Raw genomic sequence first — 13,386 nt, forward strand, 5'->3', positions numbered from 1 at the left:
CCACAGTTTAAGCAGCTCACTCATTTTAATTTCACAGGTTTAACATGGCTGGTGTAATTCACATATAAAACCACAGCAGTCATCCAAATCTTTGCTGCCTGGGCATTGGCTGGCTACATTTCTGGAAATTCGTGATCATAACATATACCTATTTTTTGAGTTTCCATTAGGAACCGGTTCTGTCAGGCATGATCGCATTCACAAGAGCTCAGGAGGCAGGAAAATTTGAAAAAGTGTTTATGAGACTGGGCATAAATCACAGCTTTTGGGTTTTTCTCCCTTCTTCAATTAAAAAAATACATTCAGAACAACCATTCCCCACACGTACTCCCCCCATCTCCCTCCAGAAATGATGAATCCCACTCTAGCTGTAAATTGGATCCCAGGTGTACCCATATATATTATACATACATAACAGCTACTTATGGGCATAAGGGCTCTTGCACAGTTACTGTGGAAACCAAGGTATCAAATTTCCTGGCTCTTACGACTCTACCTTCTCAACCTTAATGTTCATTTACCTTGAATAAATCACTTCTGCACTCTCCAGCCCAGAAACATCCCCCAGTTGAGTGTGTTTGGGTTCATCTTTAGGAGGCTCCCTCTAACCCACTGTCAATGTCCCAGGAACATGGGGCTGCCTCTGATCCCACACAGCCCACAGGTGGGAACAGGGTGCACGAGCAGAGCATCCTGTTTCAGCCAGAGACTGACCTGCTCCTGCACAGCACAGCTCTAAGGGGCATCAGCTGCTCCTGGGGCAACCACTGCAGGTACTGCTGGCAGAGAAACCCCCTGCAGCTCCTCTCGCTGCCTGGACAGCATCGGGGCACTGCTTTCTCTCACAGGTGCTCGTGACCACTAAAAGGTTGAACTTCGCTCTGTAGGAAAGGGGAATCATTTACCAGCTACTGAAACACAGCCCAGTCCGTACGGGATGCTGCAGCACAGAGCAGCACAAGGCACGATGCAGTGTCTTGAGGAGAATATCACTGCATCCTGCTAAGGCTCCAGAGAGACAATATGACACTTCAACATAAATTTCTTCCAGTTCTGGCCGTGACCACACAAGAACCTGAAGATACTTCAACGTGAAGTGCAAATTCAGCCCAGATGTAACCTCAGGGACTTCAGCAGAGCTCACTGCAGGACTGGGCCTGACCCACCTCATCTATGTGTAAGCACAGAAATTCTCCCTGGGTAACCGCGAGAGGATCTGCTGTACACACACACACACAGCTTGTCACAGGGATGCTGATGCTGTCCTGTAAGAGGCAGCTCAGCATCAAAAACATTCGCAACAGCCGACAAACACTGAGAGGTGCTGGTGACAGCAGCAGCTTTCATGGCCTCTAGGGCTGCTGTGCACTGTGTGACTTCCAGTTTGCTCCCCAAACCATTTGCTAAAACTCACAGCAAGCACAAGAACTGCTCTCACCTCATTCATGTTTCAGGATCTTCACTTTTATGATTATCTTTGGCATTTTTAAAGCACCCCTCCCATCACAGTAACTAGGCGCTTAGCCAAACTACCAGGAAGACAGGAGTCTTGATCCCACAATTAAAATGTACTTCTGTATCTATAAATCTCAAAGAATACTATTGTCAGTCATACGGTCTTTCTAGTACACACTGGCTACACACACAAACTAAAACGTTCATGAGCTGAAACATGAAAGGCATCATCAATATACAACAAAGTGACTTGTTACAATCCTGTCACCCTCCCCAGCACACACAGGCAAGGCCTCTTCCTGTAACAAGCAAAGAAACAAGACCTGGCTCAAATGGGATGTCAAAACATCAAACTGTACTTACTCAACCTTTGCACTTCTGAAACAGCAAAGATCCTGTGAAAAAAATCATTACAATTCTTTCCTTGTTATCTCTCAAGAACATAGGAAGGAAAGTTTGTATATTGCTATCCTCAAAAATTTTCCTAAAATAACAAAGCAGCTCAGCTGTTTCCTTTCCTTGCCATCTTCTAAGTTTATTGAAAAAGCCCTCTCTGCCCTGTTGCCCTGGCTGACAGGTAGTGCTGTTTGTTTGTAAAGGATCCCTTTCCTCCTCTTACCTCGTACTGCCCACATCCCACTCTTTTCCACCTCTCAGTGCTCGTCCTTTGGCTAAGCTCAGCAGGACTTTCTCTGCAAACCATAATCAGTGCTCTGAGATTAGTCGTAGTTAGGTGTTGCAGACAGATGCACAGCCCTTCCCCTCCCACACCCGAACTCCCTGCCAAGCTCTGGCTTAGGAGTATCATACCGGATCTTGAAATCAAACTCCGGGGTCTTGCATGACAAATCAGAGCAATTGCTGGGGCTTGGCTGTACCTCCTTTATTTATGGCAAGTCTGGGGTGGTTAACTTGCCTGACAATCTGACAGCGCTTCACCTATGGAACAAATGTTACCATACTGGCGATCATTGACAAAGATCATGCTTGTTTTGACAGGAAACAGGAGTAGGTCCTTGAAAAGCACCTATTGTCTCAGGAAAATCCTCCCTGCAACTTTGCTGGCATCCTTATGAGTCCTGAGATTTTCCCAGCTAGAGCACCCGCTCTAAGAGAGCTGGCCTGGGGCTGCTCTGACCCTTGAAGAGCCAAATATGAAGTAAATAAGTTCAAACTCTACGCTTTATTGCTTCCTTATGATTCTTAAGGAGACCTCCCTACACTAACATACCATTGCTGCTCTGCTCCCCAGCCACACAGTCACTAGAAATACTCGGGATCTGCCTTCCTTCTGTTTTGCTGGAGGATTCTCTGAACGATTGGAAGTTGAATAGCGGTATCACAATAGGCTGAAGCTGGAGGTTCAGCTTTCCAGCCCTTAGACAGAGTCAATGCCCCTCTCTAACTCAGTTGGAAAGCTGCAGCTCAAATTTCAGCCTATGTTAAGTCACTGTTCAGCTCTGCTTCTTCAGCAAAAGAGAGGGAAGCCAGGAGAGCCTTTTTCTAAAGCAAAAAACTTGGGGGGAAGAAGGGCGGGGGAAGGAAGCAAAAACACATGGAGATGTTTTTTTGTGCATCAGAAGGAGCAATGAAAGGCGCAGGCAACTTTTCCAACATGCCAGAATAGCTTAGTGTGATTTGTAACCAAGAGGAGGGTTGCATAAACAGCTCCAACAACAAACATCAAACTTCTTTGATGGGAGGAGACAATTAAGGCAGCAATGACCTGCACCGAGACCCTGCTACCACCTTTCTGACTTCTGCAGAGGATAGAGACATTTATACCACTTTGTATCACAGAACCACAAGCGCGAACTTCTGACACCAGCATCTCATTAAGGGGAGACAAAGACTTAACATGGGCTTCAACGTCAGCACACTTCTGCCCCATATTGCAACCCACAAATATAACATTCCAGCCAGTCCCCCAAGGCTGATGTCAGCTACCCAAAGTGCCTGACCCCACATACCATGCTGGCATTCATCCATCTTCCTAAATATGCTCAGAACTGGCTGCAACCCACTTGCATGAGAGTAAGGACAGCAGATACAAGCCCAGAATGGCAAGGAGATGAGGGAAGCCTTCCTCATGTGTTTTTTTTAGATGAGGGATGCCTTCCCTGTGTTTTTTTTAAACAAACTGAGAGTTATCCCCTCTTAAGCCTGCCAGACCCAGCTCAAGCAATCAAAAATTCCATTCCTAATTAATACATCATCAGGTCCCACCGGCCAGGGACTTGCCTCCCAAGAGGGGAGCCTAGGCCAGGCTAAATGATGAATGAGAGACCTCAAGCAGCTGAATCATTTCTATAAACTGGCAACTGCAAGGACAAGCAGGTTTGGAAAGGCATGTAGAAAACACAAAATATCCAGTACAGTTACAATTATTTTTTTTTCTGTTTAGCACTGAGACCTGCACTACGTTATTGCTGCGGTGGTTTTCCTCCAGTTAAGCACTCTGCAAAGCCCACAGCTACAGGAGCAGCTCCTCCTCTCCTAAAATGCAGCCACTTCTCGGGTGAAAATGTCACAACTGTAGACCACTGGAGGGAAATCCATTCTGCCAGCTTAACCCCAGCAAACTTTCATGAGAAATTAAACTGATCTCCCACACTCGGAACATTTACAAAAGACCAGCCTTCTTGGATGGCTGAAGTCCCCTTACTGCAGAGTTCATGCACACTAGGGACAGCAGTTTCATCTGCTGGCATGACTATTATAAATACTGAGGAGAAAAAGGGTCTGGCATTTGCCAAGATCTGTATTTTGACTGTTCCTTGACACAACAGAAGAGAACCAACACATCTACTGCAGCGATACTCACATTTGTTGCAACAGACCTCCCAAACAGACACACCATGCAACGTAATTTCTCTGTCTGCTGGCACCATTCCACACTGTTAAGCTCTCGCTGTCCCTTCAGCCACAAATGCCCCAGCAAAGGCAGCAAGCTCCACTCTATTATTGGAAGACTCAGTGGAGCACATCCCCCACAAGCCAACTACCTCCCCCTTTCAACTGAGCAAAGCAAGTATTAAAACCCAGCAACTGTCTCCCATTCAAACCAGATGGTATAAATAGCTGGAGAGCTATCAAACAAAGTATACATTCAATACTTCAGTGTAACATGAAAGCCCCATTAAGCAAATGTGTGCATACATGCACTCCCATGCTCAGGGACCAAAGCCATGGCAGAAAGCACTCAGTTAACTCCTCTAGTGGCTTAAGCGTCCATCGACACTCAGGACATTCACACAGCACAAGCACTGGCCAAGCGTCCATGGCTCGTGCAGTCCTTGAGCTCTCCCGAAGCTATAAATTGCAGCAGGCTGCTATTATAAACAAGGAAAGCTGGAGACTGGCAAGTTGATTAAGACCATCACTTTGTGTCACGTCTAACTCATTTCCAGCTGCCTTGAGTAACAGAAAAAAACCACCATACACCCTATGCTCTAACAACACTAAAAGAAAAGTACAATTCCCCACCCTGTCCAGCTCTAGAGATATGCATGGAGCTTCGTAACTCAGTTCCAGCTCACTTACCTCATCCATTTTTTCTGATGTTGGAGTCTGGTCACCAGGCACCACTTCTTTAGCCTCCGAGGTCTCAATTTTGGAGGTCCTGCTTAGCTGATCAATGGGAGTCATGCTGGCCTCTGATGTCCCCCGGGAATTCTGACTCAGAGAAGCCGTCCCAGGGATGGGCTCGTCATCGTCAGAGTCAGGTAACGGCGTGGGGCTAATGTCCTCCAAGCCTGTGCTGGAAGGGCGCGAGGAGGGCGTCTGACCTCTGTAACCAGGCTGAGAGTTTGAACCGTACATTGGGATGGGAGAAAGCTGGGAAGAAGAAGAGGAAATAGGGCTACCTTCCATTCGGATCTCATTATCCGAGTCATGCTCATTAAGAAAGGGTAACTTTGTTCTCTGCTCTTTCAAGAGCATCTCAATCCTTGAGTCTAAACTGTTATGCTGCATTTCAGACTCCATAGTGGGGGTGCCAGGGGTCTCGCTTCTCTCTGGAGTCTGAGAGAAGGATGCTGTGCTCGGTTCAGGAGCAGTGTTCGAAGCGGGCAAGGGCGGAGGCTCCTCCTGTTTCTCCTTCACTGGGACAAAATCGATGTTAGTGGCAGCGCTGCTTTCCACAACCATCTCAGTAGGAGGTGGCGCAGGTCTTCGGTACTCAGTTTCCCTGGAAGTCTGGGGAAACTGCTGCTCATCAGATTGGGGAAATACAGCTGGTGCTTGGTAGGGAGAAAAGGCAGATTTGTAGCTCGAAGAACTAGAGTGGCTCAGGGGAGGAGTGTGAGAGAACTGAACTGGCTCCTGCTGATGGGATTTGTATGTACTAAACTGATGCTCTGTCCCTCGGTAAACACCTGCTGAGTTATGAACATAGTGATGTCCTGGTCGACGGTTGTAGGCGTCTGTAAATTTTGTTTCATGTCTCCTGGGTTTGTACCCACTGTCCTGCCCAAAATGGTACACAGGCGTCGTCTGACGACTAGAATAGGTGGAATCCTGGGAAAACGGCGTCCCTAACCGTGGGGTATGAGGTGTTCCTTGGGACTGTGGGGTAAACTGGCTGTACGAGTTTGGGGTATCTTGCCGACAGCTGGAATAGGCTGTGTCATGGGAAAACGGTGTGCTGCTGTTCGGGGTAACAGATGATCCCGCAGAAGAAAGGTTACTGTCTTTCATGCGCTTCAGGGAATCCGTCAACTATAAAAGCAGAAGAGAGAAAAACACCTAAACACACACTTTTAAAAAATTACTTGTCTAATCTGCTTGGTTTTCAGAGGAGCTGAGTACCCAGGAGTTTGCACAGATGTCCATGGGAGAAACAAACAAACAAAAAAGGTTACAGCATCCCTGAAAACACAAATCATTATCCATTATTAACAGGCCCCTTTCATTTAAAAGAAAAAGGCAAGCAAAGTGGTACTTGTCTATAAGAGGAGGAAGAAGGCAGATACAACAGTATTCCTTAAAAGCTATACCCAAGAGCATCAGGTGAACAGGAGCCTTACACAATTCTTTTAGCTAAGAGTTTCAACTTATCAACTACATAAGGCTTGTCTAATTTGCAAATAGGAATGATAATTAAGAAAATTCCAAGACATTAAATTATCCATTTGTCTTCTTTTGTGAACAAATCAAACCATACAAATCAGCAAAGTGCCAGCCCTGCAACCAAAGCTAAGCAGCAGGGCTCTGTGTTGGTCCAGCTGAGGGAGCTGACCCATCAAACATTCATCTATAACAACAAGGGAGAAGACTACGCATATAAAAAGCACAAAAAAGTTCTCAACTGCCAGAAACACCTTTTTAAACCCCTTGTCACAGGCAAACGCTCAGGTAGAGCACTACTGATTATGGCATTTGAAACTGAAACCCTACAAGCCTACAGAGCAGCAAAGTAATGGCTCTGCAACTCACTTCATAGGCACATTCAGGGGGTTTCTAGGAGCAGCCCTGCTCCAACTCAGACTCTGCTGAGTCATAACAGTGTCACACTAATCATCAGCGCCAAAATCAATTTTCCATAATGCAAAGCAAGAGCTCAGCGAGAACCCTCCTGGTAGCAAAAGAGGCCGGACTGAGCTCCAGCTCCCCAAAAGCACACCAGGATAGCGAACTGGTGAGACTACAGGCTGGCTGCTCCTCTCACAAGCACTGGTAGGTAAAGAAACCTTTAAAACGAGCTGCTTGTAACACGCCAGCACCATCAAACTCAAGCTGAGCTCTCACCTCCTGGCTATGCCCACACGCACCTCACCCACTCAATAGCATGGACTTGCTCTTGGTGTGACCCCCTAGAGACCATGACCACATGGACATCAGGAGTTTCTTCCTCAGCTGTTCTTAAACCTATAGGAAGGGTCAGGAACCAGCCATGTGCCTCTTGCTAAAATCCACATCTCTGCACCTTTGGTGTAGATGTGATGAGGGTTGTTTTTCAGTGGGATTTGGATATGGCCTGGAGACAGGGATTGCGGCTCACAGAACTGTCAGGTCTTTGCTGCTCTGCATGAGGGGGAAAGCAAGTATCAGGTGTATTTCACTAAGATACAACAGCAAACAAGTTTGCTGGGCAATGCTAGTGACAAGAACATGATGCAAACAGTTGAAGTTACCCACAAAGTAATAATTTTGGTGGTAACTGGCGGGGCAGGGGGAGGAAATCTATTCAGGATAATAATATAATATATAATACATGAACACAGTAACTAGAGAAACAATCTTTAAGAGAATTACAGCAGGGACCACTTTGGGGGATACCATCAATTAAATGGTTTGCTGTGGACCTTGAAAAAGGAGTATGAACCAATCAGTCCATGGTTTTTTTTTGAGATGTGTAACCGGCAAAAATGAAAAGCCAGGCCTTGCTCACAGTGGGGCTCCCAGAAAAATCATTACTTGCCTCCCTCCTGTCTTTAAAAACACCTTGCTGGGAGGTAAGGAAGAACCAGCCTCTTTATGATATTGTTAAAAGGATAGTGTGTTTTTTGCCTTGTTGCAGTTGGAGTGGTTGGTGGGAGAAGAGAATTTTGTTTTTGCAGACCAACAGGATTTTCACATTCAATGTACAGCTCTCACCTGTCCTGAAAACATCTGATCACAGAATTAATGAAATTATGGCATTTTAAGAAGTCGTAAGACTGCAGAGAAACAGAGAGGAGGGAAAAAAAAAAAATCTCTGCCAAATCTCTTTCAAATGTGATGCCTTAAAGTGGGTTCCTAAGCCACAATCGGGAGCCAAAGTACATTTAGAAAACCCAAGAGGGCTGATGACTTCACACGAACAGGCTTCACTTCCCCCTCATCCTAGTGGGGTTCACAAGGGAGCAAGTAACTGTACAAAGCCATTCAGAGAATCGTACCCTAAGTACTGAGAGACACCAGAAGCCCTCAGAAATTCTGTCCACTGCTTTTATTAACAACTCATTCCAGTGACTTATTAAGATTCTGGAAAATTGATGCCACTATTCACAGACACCTTCCATCTTTTAGCCTTTAAGCAAGGCTGAAGAACATACACACTAAGGATTACATACTGCAGACACTAGGTCAAATGTACCACTGTAAATCATTCCCCCTGACTTCAAGGGAATAATCTCATCTCAGGGACAGATCTGATCCACTCCAAACTGCAGGAATTTCTAATGTTAATAGGGCACATACTGTCGGTTCTGTAGGCATTCTTCATTCAGAAAGACAAAAAGCACTTACCATCTATGCAGACACCGGCATACAGATTAGCCACATGCACTGCATTCGCAGAGTTACATTTGCTATGGCAATTATGAGCAAGTTATATTTAAATGTGAATTAGTAACATCCACTGAAACTACGGCAAGACAAAAAAAAAAAGGGGGGGCTAAATTAAAAGTGTTAAAACACTAACGTTGATGATGCATTTGTTTTGAATTTTCTAGAAAGTTATTCTTAAAAAAAAAGCCAAGCAAACATACCTGGAGAGTTTCATTCACAGTTGGCGATACATCCTGTTCGGTGCCTACAGGAAGGGTCTGAGGAGTGTAAAGACCATTAACAAGCAGTTCGTAGAATCGCATGCGGGTTTCACCTGCACAGACCACAATGGAAGAGTTGGTTAAACACAAACACCACAGTCTATGTAAAAATACATATTCTTGACACCTGCACGACCCTGCTACCACTCCCAGCCCGCTGCATCCGTGCAACTGAGGAGCAGGAATCACCCCTGAGGCTCACAAGGATCATTTTAAAATCATCTGCTGGGCAAGTGAAGTCAGATACTCCCTTCTGCAGCCAAGACAAGGAGGTTTCTAAAATCCTTTTCCTTTTCTCAGCCTGCTTGGCAGCTCTGCTCTTTACCATGCTTTCTGGAGAACAGCAGTTTCCCTCCTCTCCAAAGCACCAAGCAAATAGCTTTCAGATTTGAGAAGTGAAACTCTCACCCAAGGGACAAGCCTCTGCCAAGACCCAGAGCCGCTTCAGAAAGCTCTCCCAACACACCTTGCTAGAAACTGGCTGTTACTAATGCAAACATGATGCATGGGAACGCTGAGGACAAAATCATTAATGCTGCTTTTCCAAAAAGACACTTACTGATCCTTTTTTCCCTTCCCTGGTTTAAGGTGTGCTCAGTGGCATCCTTCGAAGAATAAAACTCCCTGTGAATCACTCTGTGCAATGTGAAAGCAAAGCACCCCTTAGCACAATTCCGTGTGACAGAAAAGCTTGAATAAATGCTGCAGATGAGGTTATTTGGTTATCAAATCTCATTTCACAAAGACTTGAGCCATATCCTCAACTATGTAAACTGATTTATTTCAATTAAAGTCATGACAAAATAGATCTCTTCACTACAAGAGCTTGAAGAGATACTTGAAATATTAACACACACCGCCCCCGCATACAACTACAATGCCATGGATATAGAAGTGCTAGGCTTGCTTAAGTAAATATACAGTAATTGCTACAAAGTTTCAGAATTCTTCCTGGATCCCCAGTATAATGCAGTAAAAGTTACAATTTCATTTTCAAAGAGGTTTATGAATGTAAAGTGATTCCCACCTATCTTCTCTAAGGACAGATTCAATGTGTCCATTCTGTAGATAAACTGAGGCAGAGAAGCTGCTTTAAACTAGCCTGTCTTAGATGAGAAGACTGGATTTATTAGTTCCAGATTCCCAGGCCTGTGCTCTGGCCAGACAGATAAAATGACACCTTTGCTCCTAATATTTGTTTTGCTAGACTATGAAAATAAAGTTTTTGACCAACCTTTCATTCTCTTTAAAAGCTGAATACTAGAAAGAAGTGTTGAAAACTATGTATATATATTTTAAGAACATCCTAACCTGCTGATGCTATTTTAGGAACAACATTTTTTACTTGATTGTGACAGATTATAGCACACTGACAGTTTTACTCTTTCAGAATGAAAGAGATGCAACAATGGAAAAAAAACCCGTATACAGCTGGCAAACAAAACAAAAATGCAATTTGAAACTAAGACTGCAATGTCTTCTCCCAAGAAACAGAAGCATAAAACCCCCTCATTTCCCTGATGCACAGCTAACTTTCTTGAACAGCTGCCTGTTCAAGACTTGCCGAGTAGTTTATAAAAATGGAGAACAAGTAGGAATGTAGTACAATCAGCTTGTTTAAAACGCCTCTCATTAAGACATCCATTACTTATGAGCCTGCTTTAGCTTCCATTATTAAACCTCCAAATGGTTAATTTGTTCTTAAATGTAATTTTTACCTTTGAATTTCAAAGTAAGCAGGAGAAGCCTGTCTGCAAACATTAATGATACTAGAATTTCAAAGTATACATATGTAAGGTCAAGCTTAGCTCACAATACAAACTATTATATTACTACTACTGTGATTTTTCTCCTACCAGTGATCACTGTCAATAAACATCCTATTATACCCTCTTACCACATGTAGCACACCAACTGCCATATAGCTTGTGCACTACATTGTTGAAACCTTTTAATACAGAACAAAAATACCCACATTTTTAAGCAAACAGTGTTAACAATGTCCTCTTCCCATGAAAGAGTGCAGCAAGTCAGTTTTAAACTAGAAATGCCATGTTTGGAATGAAGAAGTACAAGCAGCAACCGATCGACACCACCTCAGCTTTAGACGTTTTCTAAAATTCAGAAGCATTTTTTTAGCAAAGCCCTTCACTAGCACACTTAGAGGAAAGAGAAAAGACAAAGCAGTGAAATGCAATGCTTCCATACTTCCAGAGACTTTATTGGGCTCCCTAGGGCTTGGGTCTGGGGCTGAGAGTTGGATACCTCCCGGACTCAGAGCTCCTGTCACTTTAAGAGACAGTCTCACACTTACACACTCGCACGCACACTGACAAGTGCTGCGTGTGCACTCTTTTGCTGCCAGCTTCCAGTTTGCTGCTAAGTATCAATGAAATGCCAGGCACGCAGAGGACAGCACCCAGCCCTGCTGCTGCCACCACCAGAACGCAGAGATGTGGGTCCCGGTAACCCCCCCAAGGTTTGCCCAAAAATCCAAAGTTTGCAAAAACCAGGTGCCATGGGGTCCGGCAGCCCCAGGAGGTGGGCAGCCTGGGACAGGGAGGTGGGTGCACGGGAGGGCTCCGAGGGCAGAGAGCAGGGGACCAGGCAGGGGACACGGGCAGGATGGCAGCATTTTGCAAATTACAGGGCTGTCTCCTAGCAACAGACAACACATTTGGCTCCACGTGACTTGCAAAGGCCCCAGAAACCAGACCCGCTCGAAGGGGGAACTGGAGCACTCCCTTCGTATTTTTAATCACCGGGTCTTTATGGTCTGCAACACTCTCTCGTTTTAGGAGAGGGGCACTGCAAACCCCAAACGCACGGGGCCAAAATGTGCCCCCTCACCTTTTGTATCCAGCTCCACGTGGATGATGTTGCCCATGACAGACGTGTTGTGAAGGTGCTGGACGGCCTCCCGGGCTCCCTTAACAGTGGCAAAGATCACTTTGGCGATGCCTAGGTGCTTCTTGTTCTTGGGGTTGTACAGAATCTCCACCTCTTCCACTTCACCATATTTCTTGCACATGTCGGTCAAAAAGTTTTCACGGATGTTGTCGTTCAGCTTGGCAAAGGTGACCTGCTTGGGAGGCACTGGCCCCACGTAAAATTCATCAATCTGGAAACGGGCACAAGGATGGGGAGGGGGACATGATAAAAATAATTATCATTGTTAACGAGCGTGGGAGAGGGTGTAAGGATGACACAGGAGGGAGAGGGTTAAAGCATCCTGCAAACTTCGGGGGGAAAAAAAACTGCCTCCAAGGCTCTGGGATGAACCCCGGAGCTGAGCAGAGCCTCTGCCGCTGCAGCCATTCATTGAAACTGGCTCCTTTCTGGGCTACAGACATGTATTTCAAGCTGTACCGTCAGCAGAGAGGACCCCTCCACCACCCCCCTACCCGAGAAGCCCCCAAGACACAGCTCCAAAACCTTCAAGTGATCTCGTTAGGCAGACACATTGATTTCTCGTTATCTTTATAAAAGAAGATTGTTGTTAAACAGTCTGCCAAATAATAATGTTAATAGGAATATGACTGTCATTTAAACGGTCCATTAAACTACTTGAAACTGAAGCTTCACTCCCAGATAAACAAGAACACAGAGCTAAACCCAAAAGTCAGGGCAGTACCTTGAATTTGGGGACAGACAGCTCCAACTCCTTAGTTTTGGTCCATATTCGCCCTATTCTGGGATCCCTGACACAATCCACAGGAGCGATTCCCGAGTTCTGGGAGGAGGAGGAGGAGAGAGAGCACAAAACCAGCAATAACAGGGCTTGAAATTTAAAACACAAATAAAAGAAAAAATAAACCCCAAGAAAGCACAGGCTGTCTCAAGGGAAGGGGAAAGCACACACACACACATATACACACACGTGTCAAATTGCAATACTGCTGAGAAATGCACACAGATTGGAAACACAGAAATAAAGCTGCAGGTTTGGGCTCCTTCTCGGGCTCCTGACAGTTGAATACACAGTGTCAGGTGGCGGTAACTTTGGTGGCTGTGTATGTCCCCCCCGAACCCCTCTCCTACACACATGTGCTATGGCAGGGATTACCACGACCCGGAGGGACCCCCACCTCCCAAAACCGCCGGTAAGACGGAGTCGGCGGGGGGGCAAAACACAATGGGGGAAACCCACGACACCCCCCCCGACCCCGACCCCCGCCTTCACTCACAGGCATGCTGAAATGTTGCCCATCGTAACGGTAGAGTTTGTGCTGTCCTTTTTTCAGAGCCGGGTCAATAATCAACTTGTAACTTCTCCAATGGTGATTTCTTTTCTCGACAGAAGTGCTGGCTTGCGTGCTGTTCTCCATTCCGTTGATCCAACCTGGACGGGGGGGTAGGGGGGGAAGGAAAGGGGGAAGGGGAAAAGGGAAAAAAAAAA

At 45.6% G+C, this 13,386-nt stretch overlaps 1 protein-coding gene across 4 annotated transcripts in view; it reads right to left on the minus strand.

Annotated features, from left to right (window-relative positions):
* Positions 1-13,386, minus strand: part of SETD1B (SET domain containing 1B, histone lysine methyltransferase) — a 54,188-nt gene that overhangs the window by 40,255 nt on the left and 547 nt on the right. For 3 of the 4 annotated variants that reach the window (XM_080406038.1, XM_080406037.1, XM_080406036.1), the window contains exons 2-6: positions 13,175-13,329; positions 12,622-12,720; positions 11,838-12,108; positions 8,928-9,040; positions 4,999-6,174 (exon numbers count right to left, since the gene is read on the minus strand). In XM_080406038.1, coding sequence (XP_080262164.1) covers positions 4,999-6,174; positions 8,928-9,040; positions 11,838-12,108; positions 12,622-12,720; positions 13,175-13,329 — 1,814 coding nt within the window. Of the gene's footprint in view, positions 1-4,998; positions 6,175-8,927; positions 9,041-11,837; positions 12,109-12,621; positions 12,768-13,174; positions 13,330-13,386 lie in introns of those variants that run through there. The other variant, XM_080406039.1, reaches the window with a different exon arrangement.

This window comes from Falco punctatus, assembly GCF_963210335.1.
Source record: "Falco punctatus genome assembly, chromosome: 1".
NCBI lineage: Eukaryota > Metazoa > Chordata > Aves > Falconiformes > Falconidae > Falco > Falco punctatus.